The 14,422-nt window shown below is 44.5% G+C and overlaps 1 protein-coding gene across 1 annotated transcript in view; it reads left to right on the plus strand.

Annotated features, from left to right (window-relative positions):
• The window catches only part of LRMDA (leucine rich melanocyte differentiation associated), a 1,094,096-nt gene continuing 1,079,674 nt past the window's right edge, over nt 1–14,422 (plus strand). Inside the window, exons 1-2 of the mRNA XM_053663905.1 lie at nt 1–249; nt 2,020–2,118. Coding sequence (XP_053519880.1) covers nt 226–249; nt 2,020–2,118 — 123 coding nt within the window. The 5' untranslated portion in view covers nt 1–225. The remainder of the gene's footprint in view (nt 250–2,019; nt 2,119–14,422) is intronic.

Consider the following 14,422-nt stretch of genomic DNA (forward strand, 5'->3'; position numbering starts at 1 on the left):
CTTCAGCCCAAACTCGCACTTAAGACTTTGTCCAACTGGGTCTTTCGGGAGTCCTGACACCTGTCTGGCCCAGGGACTAGCGAACCGTCTCTGCAGGAAATACATACCCGAGTCCACAGGGTCTCTCACCTGTCTTTCAGGAAGAACAAAAACAAAAGTTAACACTTTTCAAGCGTTCACTTTGTGTCAAATCTCTCTAAGAACTGTGTAATGCTGTAATGCATTATGTCCTCACAGCACCTTTTTGAGGTAAGTACCATAAATGCCCTGTTTTACAGATGAAGAAATTGAGGCGCGGAGAGAAGAAACTGGCCTTGCCTCACTCCCATCTCTTCCATATTCTTATCCCTTTTTTTCTTCAGATCCCAGCATCCCAGCTCATCACTCTGGGTTACTGGCGTTTACTTACCTTGTGGGGGGAGTGTCTGCGGCCAGTTAACCGCCTCCACTTGCAGCTGAGGCCTTGCTCAGCGGGAGGGGCACCTACGCAGCGGAGGGGAAAGGTGTACATGGGATGGACCCAACTCAGCTCCTGGGCAGCTCCCAGCCTGTTGGGGAAACCTGCCCAAAGAGCATCCCCCCGTTGTTCTTCTGTGCTTTCTGCTAAAGCCAGAGTGATCTTTTTAAAAAAGCATATCAGACCATGTTTCTCTTCTGCTTAACAGCCTCTGGGTTCTCATTGTTCACAGGATCAAGTTGAGCCCATGGCTGGCAGATTTCCGAGGCTCGATTGCCCTCAGTTCCCTTTTCTGCCTTTGTCTCCTCCTACTCCCCCTCACCCTAACTCCTGCTTTCAGTGGCTGCCTTTCTGTCCCTCAAATGTGCCATTCTACTTCCCACCAAAGGACCTGGCTGCTGCTTCTCCTTCTATCTGTAATGGCTTCGGGTCCTTCTCCTCACCTGCCTCGTTGCTCCTCTTTCTCCAGGTCTCAGCTTACACTCCACTCCCCTATAACTTCCTGCCTGGTACTGGGTCAGGACTCCTGTAACTCTCCTAGAACATTTACCACACTGGGGTTTCCTGTACAGAGTCTATCCCCTTCACCAGAGGATAAGTTTGAGGGGTAAGGGACTGGGGCTATTCCTTCGAGGAATTAATGAAGAAAACAGCATTTGTATATACTGTCAGCTGTACTGTACAAATGAATAACTTTTGGGGTTTACTCCACTTTGGGGGGCTATCAATAAGTATTCTCTATGGTTTTGCATCCTAAGATGTGTTCAATTTCATAAGGGGAATAACACAGATCTCATGAAAAAATTATTTTGAGTCTCTGTATTTTAAGTATCATAAGTGAATGCTCAGGGAGGTTGGAGAAGAGAGATATCTATGATTTTCCAGCCATTTATTCAGATTTTGAAAGTGCAAGACGTGCTGATTGACACAGTCTAATGGGAAAACGCCCCTTCACAGTCACTCCTCCCGCCAGTCAGGCATATTTGTCCCAAGGCTGTAGCAGGTCCCCTCCTCTCTTCTCCACTTCACATATTATTGCTGTCATAGTTAAGTTCTGTATTAGCTTCTAACTGAGCTGCTGCCGACAGAACCTTTTAATTGTTCTGTACCTCTCCAGCCTCTCTTGCCTGTAATGCATTATACATACTCTTGCTAGGTTAATTTTCTTGACCACATCATTTTGCTCAGAAATCTTTAGTGCTCCTTATTGTTTCATGTAGCACTTGACTCTTCACAATCTAGTTCTAAACTACTTTTTAAAAGCTTTAAGTTGTACCCCAAAATTATAAAATAAAAATCAACTTCAACCTGCGAGGCACTCAAAGGTATATAAAGAGAAACATTATGATCTCACCCATCTCCTCTCCAATTTTTTATCCGGTCTTTTGATATATTGTGTTATCAGTCCCTGGTGTAAATTCTATCCCTTTTCCTATGTTCACTATGCTCATATAAACCACAGTCATACAATATGTTTTTGTTTGTTTATGCAAAAATGGTTACATGAGAGCCCTAGTGGGGTTTTTTTTTTTTTTTTACTTTTGTATGCCTATCATCTGCAGGTCCTGCTTCCAACTACAGAAGCCGAAGGGGCCACATCCTTCTTCTCCCTGCCCCTGGCAGCTGAGGCTCCACCAGTGGGAATTTTTGACCCTCAAGAGGTGAGCAGAAGATTGGAGCAGGTTAGAAATGTTCCTCAGCAGCAGCAGCAGCAGCAGCAGCAGCAGCAGCAGCAGCAGCAGCAGCAGAGACTGTGAGAGCCCACTCGGAGCACTGAGCCCAAATCAGCAGTGTGGACCGTATCTGTTTGGGGGAGGCAGAGTGGAGAGGACTGTTGCTACCATGTCCAGCATGCTAATGACGGCCAGTCAGACAGTGGTCTAACTGGATTGTTGCAGTAACACGACCAACAACATTTTCCATTTTCCAGACACTCAGTTCCTGTCTATTTCCCACGTCTAAGTCTCCTGTCTTCTGATTTTCTGAGCTTCCTGAAATCCTTCTGATAGATTTCTATTCTGCTTAAATAGAATAGAATAGCTAAGAGCCAGGTTCTGTCACCCACAACCAAGAATATCAATTGATTTGACATAGCATGGCTGTTTGGGTACTTCTATACAGATCTGATGGTGATTCTTTTTCTTTCTTTTTTTTAAAGGGTTTTATTTACTTCTAGAGAGAGGGGAAGGGAAGGAGAAGGAGAAGAAGTGGAATATCAATGTGCAGTTGCCTGTCACACACCCCCTATTGGGGTCCTGGCCCGTAACCCAGGCATAAACCCTCCCTGGGAATCCAACCAGTGACCCTTTGGTTCACAGGCTGGTGCTCAATCCACTGAGCCACACCAGCCAGGGCTGATGGTGGTTATTTCTTAGTTGGGCTTCTATGATGGACACATGGTGGGGATCCATGCCAGAACACCTCCAACCCAGCTAGGAAATGATTTCAAAGAAAAAACTGGTAAATTCAGGGAAAAGGATAAGTCATGCCAGAATTGAGTGAGAGGACATATTTAATGTTCAGATGATTTTATTGAATGCCTACTGTGTCTTGGACACTGTTCTAGGTAGTTTCACAATATTACCTCATTTACTTATTACCAAAACCCAGCGAGAAAAGAATTATTATTCCCATCTGGTTCAAGAATGTGCAGAATTTCTCCTCTTACTTTGAACCCTCTCACCCCATAAGCCTGGATGGCACTCGATATGTCTTATTAAGGTTTCTAAGGCATCAAAGGGCACTGTCAGGATCAACCACCATAGGTGACAATCAACTCTGATTCTTCTCAGCAGAGCTTAAGAGCTTAAGTGCCTGGTACTTTAGAGTGCTCAAAAAATGTTTGTGGAATGCAATCAATGGCACAGGAGCACCTCTGGGCTCCATTTCCTTGGAAAGATGGTGGCTTGATGCATTTGAGGTCTTGTGTATGAGGAGAATTAAAAAACAGGTAGCAGTTTTTCCTTCCACACTGCACTACACTGTCCCATCTCTTGACTTTGGCCAAATGCTTCAGGTCTCTGGACTCAGTGTTTATTCTTCTTTTCTCCTTTTTCTATCTCTATTTCTACTCTCTGTCTTCCCCTCACCCCTTCCCCAAACATTAGTAAATTAAGGGCACGAATGACGTCATCTTACTTCTATTTCCTGCAGCATCTACCACATACATCAACAATATTCAGTAAATATTAGTTACATGAATCGATTTTCAAGGATTTTTCTTTCTCAGTCCCTACCTTTACTACTGAACCTCTTGTCCTCTCAGGGACTTTTTCTACCACTCTGTTCTTTTGCCACACTCTCATATTCACCAAAGACCGTGTCCTTACTTTCACTCTTCAAAAGAAAAGGGGGCCTTTTTGGACGAGGGGGTGTAGGGTGAGAAGTAGCAGCAGTGGCCTGAGGAACTGGCTGATGTGGGGAGGGAGGGTCTGCCACGCTGGGAAGCTGAAGGATTTGGGGAGAGTCTGGTGAGGATCAGCTCTGTCAGGGGATCACCGTCATCTTCAACCTCCTTCCTCTTTCATGACAGCCACCAGGCTGTGTAGATTGATTCTCACTTTAACATGGGAGCTCCACAAGCACTTATGCAATGAAGGAATGAGCTACTTCCTGCAGAACCGAAGTGTGAAAGGAATTAGTAAACATACCAAAATGAGGCCAGAGGTCATGAGAACCAAATGTAGATTAGCCCAAAATGTCACAAAGATAAGAGTAGGGGAAGAAGAGCTTTCTAGGAAAGATGGCTCCTACCCCCAGGTGCTTCTCTCTAGCTTCAGCCCTCCTCACGTCCACCTAAAAGCCTCCCGAGGTGTCTTCTCCTGGCCCCACTTCCCAAACACTGCTTTGATTGGACCCTGCATTGCTGCAAATCCTGATGGGCAACCCATTTCCCATCAGAAAATCTTGCACATGCCTTAGCTCCTCTCCTTCAATCTTCTTACCATCAAAGCTTACTTTTCACTGGCCCTGAAGACTAGCCATCCACCCAGACTAGTATCCTTCCCCTCGTACCAACACGCCCTCCTCAGTCTCATCTTTGCTTTGGAGGCCCCATCTTGTGCCACCCAGCCCAGGGCTCAGCTTCCCCTCCCCTCCCTCCTGCAGAGTGGATCATAGTGCTTTTGCCTGTTAGGCTCCAGCATGCAACCGCTTGTTTCCAAAGAACAGTACTGCTCCATTTCTTCCATGTGTGACTTGGGGCAATGTTCTTAACCTCTTTGAAGTGTTCTTCCTGCGTAATTTCTTCCTGCGTAAAATATATGTAATGATGGTACCTACCTCACAGGTCAGTGGGTAAATTGAATGGAAAAACACCTGTGCCTAGCACATAAAAAGTGCTCAAAGTGGTTGTTGTTGTTGTTATTATTATTCCACGTGTTCTTTTTTACCTCAGAATCCCTGGAGTGCTGCTGTCTGTGCTACTCATCTGGCACTTAATTGTTTGCTAATTGATGATATCACTTGTTAACTACTTAAAATCATATTGTTTAACTTTGTGTTTGCATGTGTGTTTAACTTCTCAATTAGATTTTAAGCTCCTTCAGGCCTGAACCAGAGTAGCAGAGGGTTAAGTAAAAAAATAGTCATGAATAAACACCTGTTACAATGAGTAATAAAACATTCCGTTTCTGTACAGTCCTGTTACAACTATGATTTCTGTTAATCCTCACAGCAATCCTGTAAGGCACATTAATTCCATTTTACAGATGAGAAAACTGAGGTTTAGAAAGACGTCATTTACCCGAGTTCTAAATGTCAGGGCTCTTTCCTGCCTCACAATAGCCTTTAGCTCTCTGAAACCCTAGCAATGCCTCCCTCTCCTATTTGATAGCCAAATGCACCTTCTCTGCAAACCCAGTTCAGCATCCCTGCCAGCTCTAACATTCCTTCCATGTGCCCATGGGGAGAGATGCTAGAGATATATCATTAGATGACATGATCTGGGTATAAAAGAGTAGGGACATGCAGATACAATTAATACATGTCATCTAAAAACAGGATGCAAGGGTTCTATGTGACAAAACACTGGTCATTTTAGTGGATGGTGTTGTGGGTAATTTTAATTTTCTTCTTGTTCCCCTGTACTCCTTAAAAATTTTTTAATTAATTTATTTTTAGAGAGAGAGAAGGGAGGGAGAAAGAGGAAGACAAACATCGAATGTGTGAGAGATACATCAATCAGTTGCCTCTTGTGCACCCCCAGCTGGGGACCTGGCCTGCAACTCAGGCATGTGTCCTGACTGGGAACTGATCCAGTAGCGACCTTTTGGTTTGCAGGCCAGCACTCAGTCCACTTAGCCACACCAGCTAGGCCTCACCTGTAGTTTTTACTGCAAACATTTTTCACCTTTATAAATAGAGAAAAACACAAGTTTTATTTGTTTGCTCATTTAACAGACAACAGCACAGTGCTTCCAGAACTCTCTTTGCTGACTTGTCCATCCCAGTCCCTTTTCCTAAAAAATGCCGCCCAATGGAGGCAACTCAACCTCTTTCCTCTCCTTCTTCACCTCTGGGCTCTGCGCCAGGTGGGCAGAATCCCATCCTTGGCACTTATTAGTCACAGGTTTGAAGTGCAGGGGAGGGGTGAGGAGGGAGAAGTGATTAGTGTGGGGTGGGAATTTGGGGATTCTTTTATCCCCTGCATCTCAAAGGCTGACAGGTTCTTGAGGGGTGGAAAGGACTGGTAATTAGTGAACCTTCTCTAAAGCACACACTAAAGACACACTTCACAGTCTCTGTGACCTCTGCAGCCCGGTGAGGCTTTGTTATGTAGATGTTCTTAATTGGGTGAGTCACTTACTGCAAACAGCTTTGGGAGAGCGCACTGTGTTTCGGGGGAGGCTTCCTACCAGGGGTTCTAACTCGGGGATTGGGCCAGCAGCAATGGCCTCTAAGTAACTCCACCCCCTCCGACAGAAGTGAGAAGTGGTCCTCACAACTGGGAGTCAGCACGGTGAGGCTTTTGGGGGAGCGTTAAACTATGGCCTTCGTCCTCCTCCTTCCTCTCTCCCTCTCTCTTTCACAGTTTATAGATCACTGATTCTGGATGAGGATGGGGATATTTTGAAATATAAACTGGGTTCTCTACATTCTAGGATCTGACCAACTAGTTGGAAAGTTAGAGACAATATAAGTGTACATAACAACACCAAATAGGGGGCGTTAATGCCAGGCACACAGGAGGGGCTTTACAGTGATGTTTCAGACCCTGGGCAGTCACTGAGGGCTGGAGCACTGGAGAGAGCTTGTCAACAAAGGTGGGCAGCACTTGGAAAGGGTTAAGGGACAGGGATTCCCAAGAGGAGGAGACTTGATGAACAAAGGGATCTCTAGTCAGGTCACCATGACACCCAAAGTCACGGCCTCCTGCACACTGAGCATGGCTCAGCCATCAGGCACACAGGGTGCAGCGTGGGAATGAGTAACTAGGTCTTCAAATGACATGATTTATATCATCACATGCTGTTGTCATTCTTGAGGATCCCCGCCACTTGCTCCAGAGGTGGGCACAATGCAGGTAGACTTTTTAATTGCATCATCACCCCCTTCTTATTTTGGTGAGTGGGGAACCATCTTGGCTCTTCCATTCTCGGTGCCCGAACAAAGTCCCGGCAATTGTGCAGAAATCTCTTTGCAATTTCTCCCTCCAGGCCCTCACCATACTTTGTGGGGGTCCAGTGCACTTTTAGAGCCTACTAGGACACTTTCCTGACCCTACTCATCTCTCTTTGTAATGCATCCTGCCCACAACTGTCAGACAATTGCTCTAAAATACAAACGTTTAATAACCACTTACTTCCACTGAACCCAAGGTGGGGCCTACATGCCTCTTTATGATCTGGTTGCTGCCTATCTTTTCTGCACTCTTCCCATGTTCAAAGTCACCAATGACTTCTACGTTGGTAAATCCAGTGGTGGATTCTCTGAACTCAATGTACTTGACCTTAAGTAGCACTGGACAAGTTGATCACTCTTCCTTTCATCCTTAACATTTTATTTATTAAAAATTTCTGTGCTTATAAAACAAAGGACAAGATACTAAATGCCAAATTCTTTCAACTAGTCTTGTCAGCTATCATGTTACCATATTGGTATTCTCTCTCTCTCTCTCTCTCTCACACACACACACACACACACACACACACACTTTTCCTGAACCATTTGAAAGCTGTAAGTATCTTGGCGTATATCCCTAATTTCTTTAGCTTATATCTCCTAAGGAAAAGAACATTCTCTTACAAAACCCCAACACAGTTTGCACACATAAGAGAAGTGATGTTGATTCAGTATCATCAAATGGTTCAAATTTAAACATTTCCAGTTGTCCCCCAAATATCTTTTTAGTCCCCCCACCCAGTTTCTGTATTCAATAAAGGCTCATGCATGGCACTTGGTTTTCATATCTCTTTGGTTCATTATGGTCCTCCCTGTCTGCCCCATCCTTTTCATGATGTTGACATTTTGGGCAGTCTAGCCTAGGTGTTCTGAAGAATGTTCCACTTTTTGGATTTGTCTGCTTCCTCATGAGTAGATTCTGGTTAAATGTTTGGCCAGAGAACCGTGTAGATGACACGCACTTCCCATTGTGTCACGCCCATATCATCAGGTTGTCTCAGCCTTGGAGATGCTAAGTTTGAGCTCCTGTGTAGGACTGTGGCCACCAGTTCTCTCCACTATAAAGACCGTTTTCCCCTTTGTAACTCATATGTCATCTGGGGGATGATACCCTGAGACCATGTGAATTTCCTGTTCACCCAGTGCTTTCAAAATCCCCATGATGATCCTTGGCTAAATGGGCCATTATGTTGGAACCCCATCTTTTGGATCACTTCCTTTTCTTGGCTTCCAGGGCCTGACATGGTTTTGGTGGTTACCTCTCCAGCTGCTCATTCTCAGTTTCTCTGTGATTCCTTTCCTTCTCCTTTACCTCTGTGTTAGTGCTCTGGTCTCCAATCCTCAGATTATCAAAAATCCTGTCTTGTGGCTTTAAAAGCTATCTAAAAGTGGAGGGCTCCAAAATTTCTAACTCTAGCGCAGATTTGTTTCCTTAACTTTCATGTATCCAACTTCCTCCTTGACATTTCCACTTTTATGTCTCAAAGTCATCTCAAACTTCTCAGATCCAAAAGTGATTCCCCTACACTCCTTCTCATCAGTTTCAGTATGACAACTCCATCCTTGCACTTGCTCAGGCCAAAATCTTGGAGGTACCCTTGCCTGCTGTGTTTCTCATACTCTCCATGTCAAATCCATCAGAAAATTCTGCTCTTGCCACCTTCAAGATGGCATTGTTCACTGTCTCCAGGTTTCCTGTGATGGCCTGCTTTCTAGTCTCCCTCATTCTGCCCTTCCCTTTCCATGGTCCGTTTTCAACACAGCAGCCAGAACAATCTTTACAAAATGCAGGTCTTCCATAAAAGGCTCCTCATCTCACTTGGAGTATAAGCCCAAGTCCTGACCTCAGTCTATCAGGCCCTAGATGATCTGTCTCCCTCCCTGCCTTACACCTTGCCCATGATTTTATTTACCTTTACTTTCCCCATTGCTTACTCCGCTCAAGGTACTCTCACATCCTTGTGTTTTCCAAACCTGCCAGGCATCCTCCTGCCTTAGGGCCTTTGCACTTGTTGCTCTAGCTGCCTGGAACATTTTCCCCCTAGATGTACACCCTGGGACCGATGTGTGCCCATGATTGCCTCCAGATGCTGCATCTCAAGGGCTGCACTTACTTGAACTATGGAGCTAGGAGCAATCCAAAGCCTGGTGGTACCTGGGAGACTCATCTTTCTGACAGGGGTGACACTGTGCCCCTGGAAGCACTTGAGTTCAAGTTCCACCCACAAAAGCATAAGCAAAGTGACAACACGAGACTAAGAGAACACTTAGACCTATTGCATTTGCTGTCCCCTCTGCCCAGAAACCCCTTCTTCCAAGTCTTTTCATGTCTGGCTCCACCTTATTATTCAGACTGCAGCTCAGATGTTGCTCCCCTTAGCGAATCCTCCTCTGAACACTCTACAACTATCTGAGGCCATGCAGTTTGTGCATCACAGAAGCCTTGCGGGTGGGGCTGAAGTCCAGCCCATGCCCTGCTGATCAAGGATTTCACAGAAGAAAAGACCTGCCAGGCTTGCAGAGACCTTGGACATTGCATCTAAACTAGCCCCCCCCCCATTGTCTGCATAGCATGTGCCAGTGCTATCTAAAATTTTATATCTCACATACTTGAAATTATATTATTTATCTACTTGCTACCTGTGCTCTTCCACAAGAATGTGAACCTCATGGAAGTAAGGATGGTATAGGTCTTGTTCCTTATCATGCCCTCGGTGCCTGACACATAGTAGGTGCTCAATAAATATTTACTAACAACAGCATTCTCTCTCATTTTTGGGAGATGTGCACACTTACTTATATTTTTCTTTTAGTTAATAAATAGCAACTTAAGTCAGTTAGTTTACATGTAAGGGAACTGAGGATTTTCAGAATGAAAAGATTAATCCAACAGCACCCAGCTAATTAATAGCAAAGCTAGGTCTTGAACCCAGGACTCTTACGTGAGGGTACGGGGCACTACATGGCTTGACCAGCCCTTCGCGTGGCCTCAGTCGTCTGGTGCTGGTGGTGCCAGATGCAGCGGACACTTGCTTTGCCCCTGACTTAGAGCTGCACAGGGAGCTGGGGCTCCTTTCAGAGAAGTGGGAAGGGACTCTGAATTACTATTGGTAAATCGTGCCAGAACCCTTGTGTGTGCATTATTATTATTGCCCCCATAAGTTCTAAAATGATTCCTGTAAATAATTATAAAAATAAATCTCAGTGACAAATTCTTTATTTTATTTTATTTCCAGGAACACATTTATTCATCATAATCTCTTCAGGGGTAGGACGAATTGGAGCACTGGGTAGTGAATACAATTTGCAAATAGGCAATATAAGTAGAGAGAAAATTAATATGTATTCCTCAGCACTCTAAAAGGAGAGGAAGAACATTAATAGCCATTTCCTTGCAGATATAACTTCGAAAATGTTATTTCTGATCCATCAGCGTGGGGCTCCATATGAGGAAAATGGTTAAAACGTGACAAGAAGTGATTAGATGTGAAATGGCATCTTTCTGGCGCTCCTCGCCTGCCTCTTCACCCCGTTCTTACTGGGACATATGAGGAGTTCTGTTTTATTTTTTTCAGATTAGAATTCTGGCCTCGGGTCAACTGCTCATTTGCTGGGTGATGCCCTTGGTCTCCATTTGCACAATCAGCAGTTGGTATAGCTGATTTCTAAAGCATTGAATTTGGATAATCACAATTCCAAATTACTTGGGGGTGCTTGAGAAAAACACAGATGCAAGGGTGCCAACTGCTGACTAGAATCTCATTTCCAAATGTTTTAATTGAGAATGGGGAAGGTGCCTTAGCCTCTAAGTGGCAGAACATTTATTTCCATGACAAGGTGGCATTTTGGGAGGGTACTTAGGGCTTAGACATTGCTCCCCCCACCCCCACTGGATAATACACATTTGAGTAGGTTCTTCTGGTCAACGATCCCTTTCCCTATCAAAAGTTGAATATGAGCCCCTCTCCCCAAGTCAGAGATGACTTCCCTTCTGAGCTCATCTGAAGACTGGAGTATTGGGCAAGTTCCAGGCAAAGTGGGAAATCAGATTGGTTTTTCATTGCTGTTTTGGGGATTTGTGAAAATAATGCTAAAAGATTGCCAGATAGTTTCAATAGTAAATTCTTTCTTATTTTTTGCCCCTGACATTCCAATCTACTCCCTTCTTCTTTTTAATTATAAGAGTAGTACTATACCTGTTGCAAAAATCACAGAAGTGGAGTGAAAAGCAAAAGCTCCTTTCCCACTGACCTTCCCAAACCCACTCCCTTCCCCATTCCATGCTAATGTTTGCATTTTAACAGACAACAATATAATCCATGAAGATAAAAAAAAAGAAGGGAAATCAGAGGCATTGAGAATTCATAATAGTAATAATTACTACAATGGTAAATGATAATAGTAATCTAACATTTGTGCAATGACTACTCATGCCCAACATTATGATTGCATTTAATATTTATTTAAAAAAATTTAATTTGTTCTGGTTGGGAGCATAGATCATCCTCAATCCCCTCACATATGTGCAAATGCTAGAGAGAGAGTCTGGAAACCTTTTCTCTTTCCTCCACATCCTAAACTCCCTCCTCCAGGCTGAAAGGGGACTGTGTCAGCAACAAAGAACATTTTGTATGCAGACATCCAGACTTTTTTTTTAATTGAAATTTGAATGTGGAGAGTCTGAACTAGGGTCTGGGGCATGATTAATTACAGCAACCATCTTAATCTGCCCAGGGCCTAGGCCTGAAAGCAATGGGGCCAGGCTGAGCAGAAATTCAGCTAAGGATAGGTAGGAATGCTAATAAAACTTTGTTAACTCGCCCTGCCCTTTTCTCATGGGGTGATGCATAGAGCTGGAAGATTTAGGAACCCAGTTCCTGTTTCTTAGGTTCTGGCCAACCCCAGAATCAACTCCCTTGATTGGAAATAAACAGGATCTTCCTTTTTGTCCCTAGGAATGTGAGGGAGGAAGGACTCTAGGGAAAAGGGCCTCTTCTGCCAAAGAATAATAATAATAACAAAGATGACAGGAATAAAATATTGCCATCTTCATGAAGAGCGATACGGAAGTGTCCAGTCATGTGCGTTGAACATTCTAAATCTCCACATGCACGTGTTAAGAGTTCCAGAATTCACAGACCCAGGATTTCCGGCTCAGATCTGATTTGAACTTTCTGTTCTGTAATCCTCATACGTGTACTGTACAAATTAGGCTACATGTACCAGTTTTGGATTCAGACAATAGGATCACAATTATAGTGCTTCTTGCCAACTTGGTGCTATCAATGTCTGAGCACGAGTCTCTCCTGAAGGGCATGTCTTAGTCATGCATACTCAGTGCCTAGCACATTGCCTTGTCCTTGGAAGCTGGGGCACAGGGGCTGTGGAGTAAGATGGGGGTGAGACAGGGGGTGCCTGCAACTCCCTTTCAGTTGGTCATGAAATGGGGTTAAAGGACTGAGGAAGAATCCAGATGACCATGAGAGCCTTTCCTTTCCCTCAGTGCTCCTGGGGCAGGGGCAGGAAGAGGTGTGTTCAGGGAGAAGGCCCAAGAAGACCTGTCTCCTTCCTTTGCTAGTGAAAACTCCTCGTATTGCAAAGGAATCATTTGTCTACCTCCTGGGCCGGCCCTATCTCAGCATTCCTTTGCTCTCTCCTCTCCCAGAAGGAGGTCCATGAAGAAGTTTACCTTTTACTATTTCTTTTTTTTAAAGGTTATATTTATTTATTTTTGGATCAAGGGGAAGGGGAAGTAGAGAGGGACACATCAATGTGTGGTTGCTTCTTGAGTGCCCTCTACTGGGGATCTGGCATGCAACCCAGGCATGTGCCCTGACCAGGAATTGAACCAGTGACCCTCTGGTTTGCAGTCTGGTGCTCAATCCACTGAGCCACACCAGCCAGGGCAAGCTATTTCTATTTAATTTTCCTTTGTGTTTGAAAAGGTGATGAAGTACAAGGATGTCCCTGACCCCTCTCTTCTAATTTTTTTTTTTTTTGGTTTAGAGATACAGATTCTTTTTTTTTTTCTTTCTCCCTTCCCCCCCATTCTTCTCCCTCCTCTTCCTTCTTTTCCTGTTTTTATGTTCTGAACACTAACTTCCAGAAGCCGAGGGGAGTAAGAAGAGGTCGATCTAGTCTGTTTGTAGAGTTCTTCCCACTACATTCAGCAAATTTCTGCTCTGCTCCAGAACTTTCAATAGCTTCCTTTTGTCATCAACTTACATTTCAAACACTAAAGCCTACCTTAATCTGAGTGATCCTGAACTTTATTTATTTTTTTGATTTCCCATATTATCTCTCCCCTGCACTCAACTGGCCTTCCTGGCATATTTACACAGTGGAGACAAGATTGGGTCCAGAGTCATTCTAGGCAAAACTAACAACTAAAAGCCAGTCAGAGGGTGGGAGAAGTAGAAGAAGAGGCAGGAGGGGTAGGGGTTGATGGAATGATGAAATATCTTTATGGACATACTTGAGATTTTGGCCTGTGTTATTAGTTGGTCAGGAGCCACTGAAAGATTTTAGGTAGGGTCAAATCAGGCTTTTAGAAGGATCACCCTGTGGCTATGTAAAGGAGGGAACAGTAGTGGGGGCTTCAGAAAGGTAGAAAAGATCCTTGCCCACTTTGTTGTTATTGACAGTCTTCAGAATAGTCTACGATCAGAAGACACAGCCATGTATGGAGGCAGGGTCATGGATGAGAGGACCTTGAGCATCCTCTTCCTGGCAGGGAGTTCCAATTTCATCTTTGAATAGGTTTGTCTCTCTCGCTGGTCAAAGCCCTTTTCGAAAGGTCAAGGTGAAAGGTGTCCTGGAGGGCAAAGTATCATGACCAGCAAAGAGTGGGCCCCACTTCCTCCTTTTCAGGCAGGAAAAGCAGGCAAAAATGGACAATGGACCACAGAGGGTGTGTTCAGCAGAGAAGGAGGGAGGAAGAGCATGAGGAGCTTGTCCTGGGGCAATAGGTCTGGAAAGATTCCCTTTGATCCCCCTTATCTCTGAAGAGCAAGCTTTCTTTTTTGGCCTGTAGGACCTTTTGTTGCAGCATTTCCTGGAATCCCCCAAAGTAAACACAGCCAGGTTTATGTTCTTACAGCTCCACTTTGCTGTGCACGCTCCTCTCAGCAGAGAGCGGGGCAGGCCAAGTCAACCCTCAGAGGTCAACGCCACTCACCAGAATGCTGACAATAGGGTTCACATTACAATGTGCTGGCACCAGGCCTGAAAGAAGGCGACGAGAGCCACAAAATGCTTAACTATGACCATAATTATCATCCTAGCTGCACAACCAAAAGTTCTAAGTGCTGTTTAGACACATGGGACAACAAAACGCCCTGAGAA

This window comes from Artibeus jamaicensis, unplaced genomic scaffold, assembly GCF_021234435.1.
Source record: "Artibeus jamaicensis isolate MK-2021 breed Jamaican fruit bat unplaced genomic scaffold, CSHL_Jam_final contig_332, whole genome shotgun sequence".
NCBI classification, from domain to species: domain Eukaryota; kingdom Metazoa; phylum Chordata; class Mammalia; order Chiroptera; family Phyllostomidae; genus Artibeus; species Artibeus jamaicensis.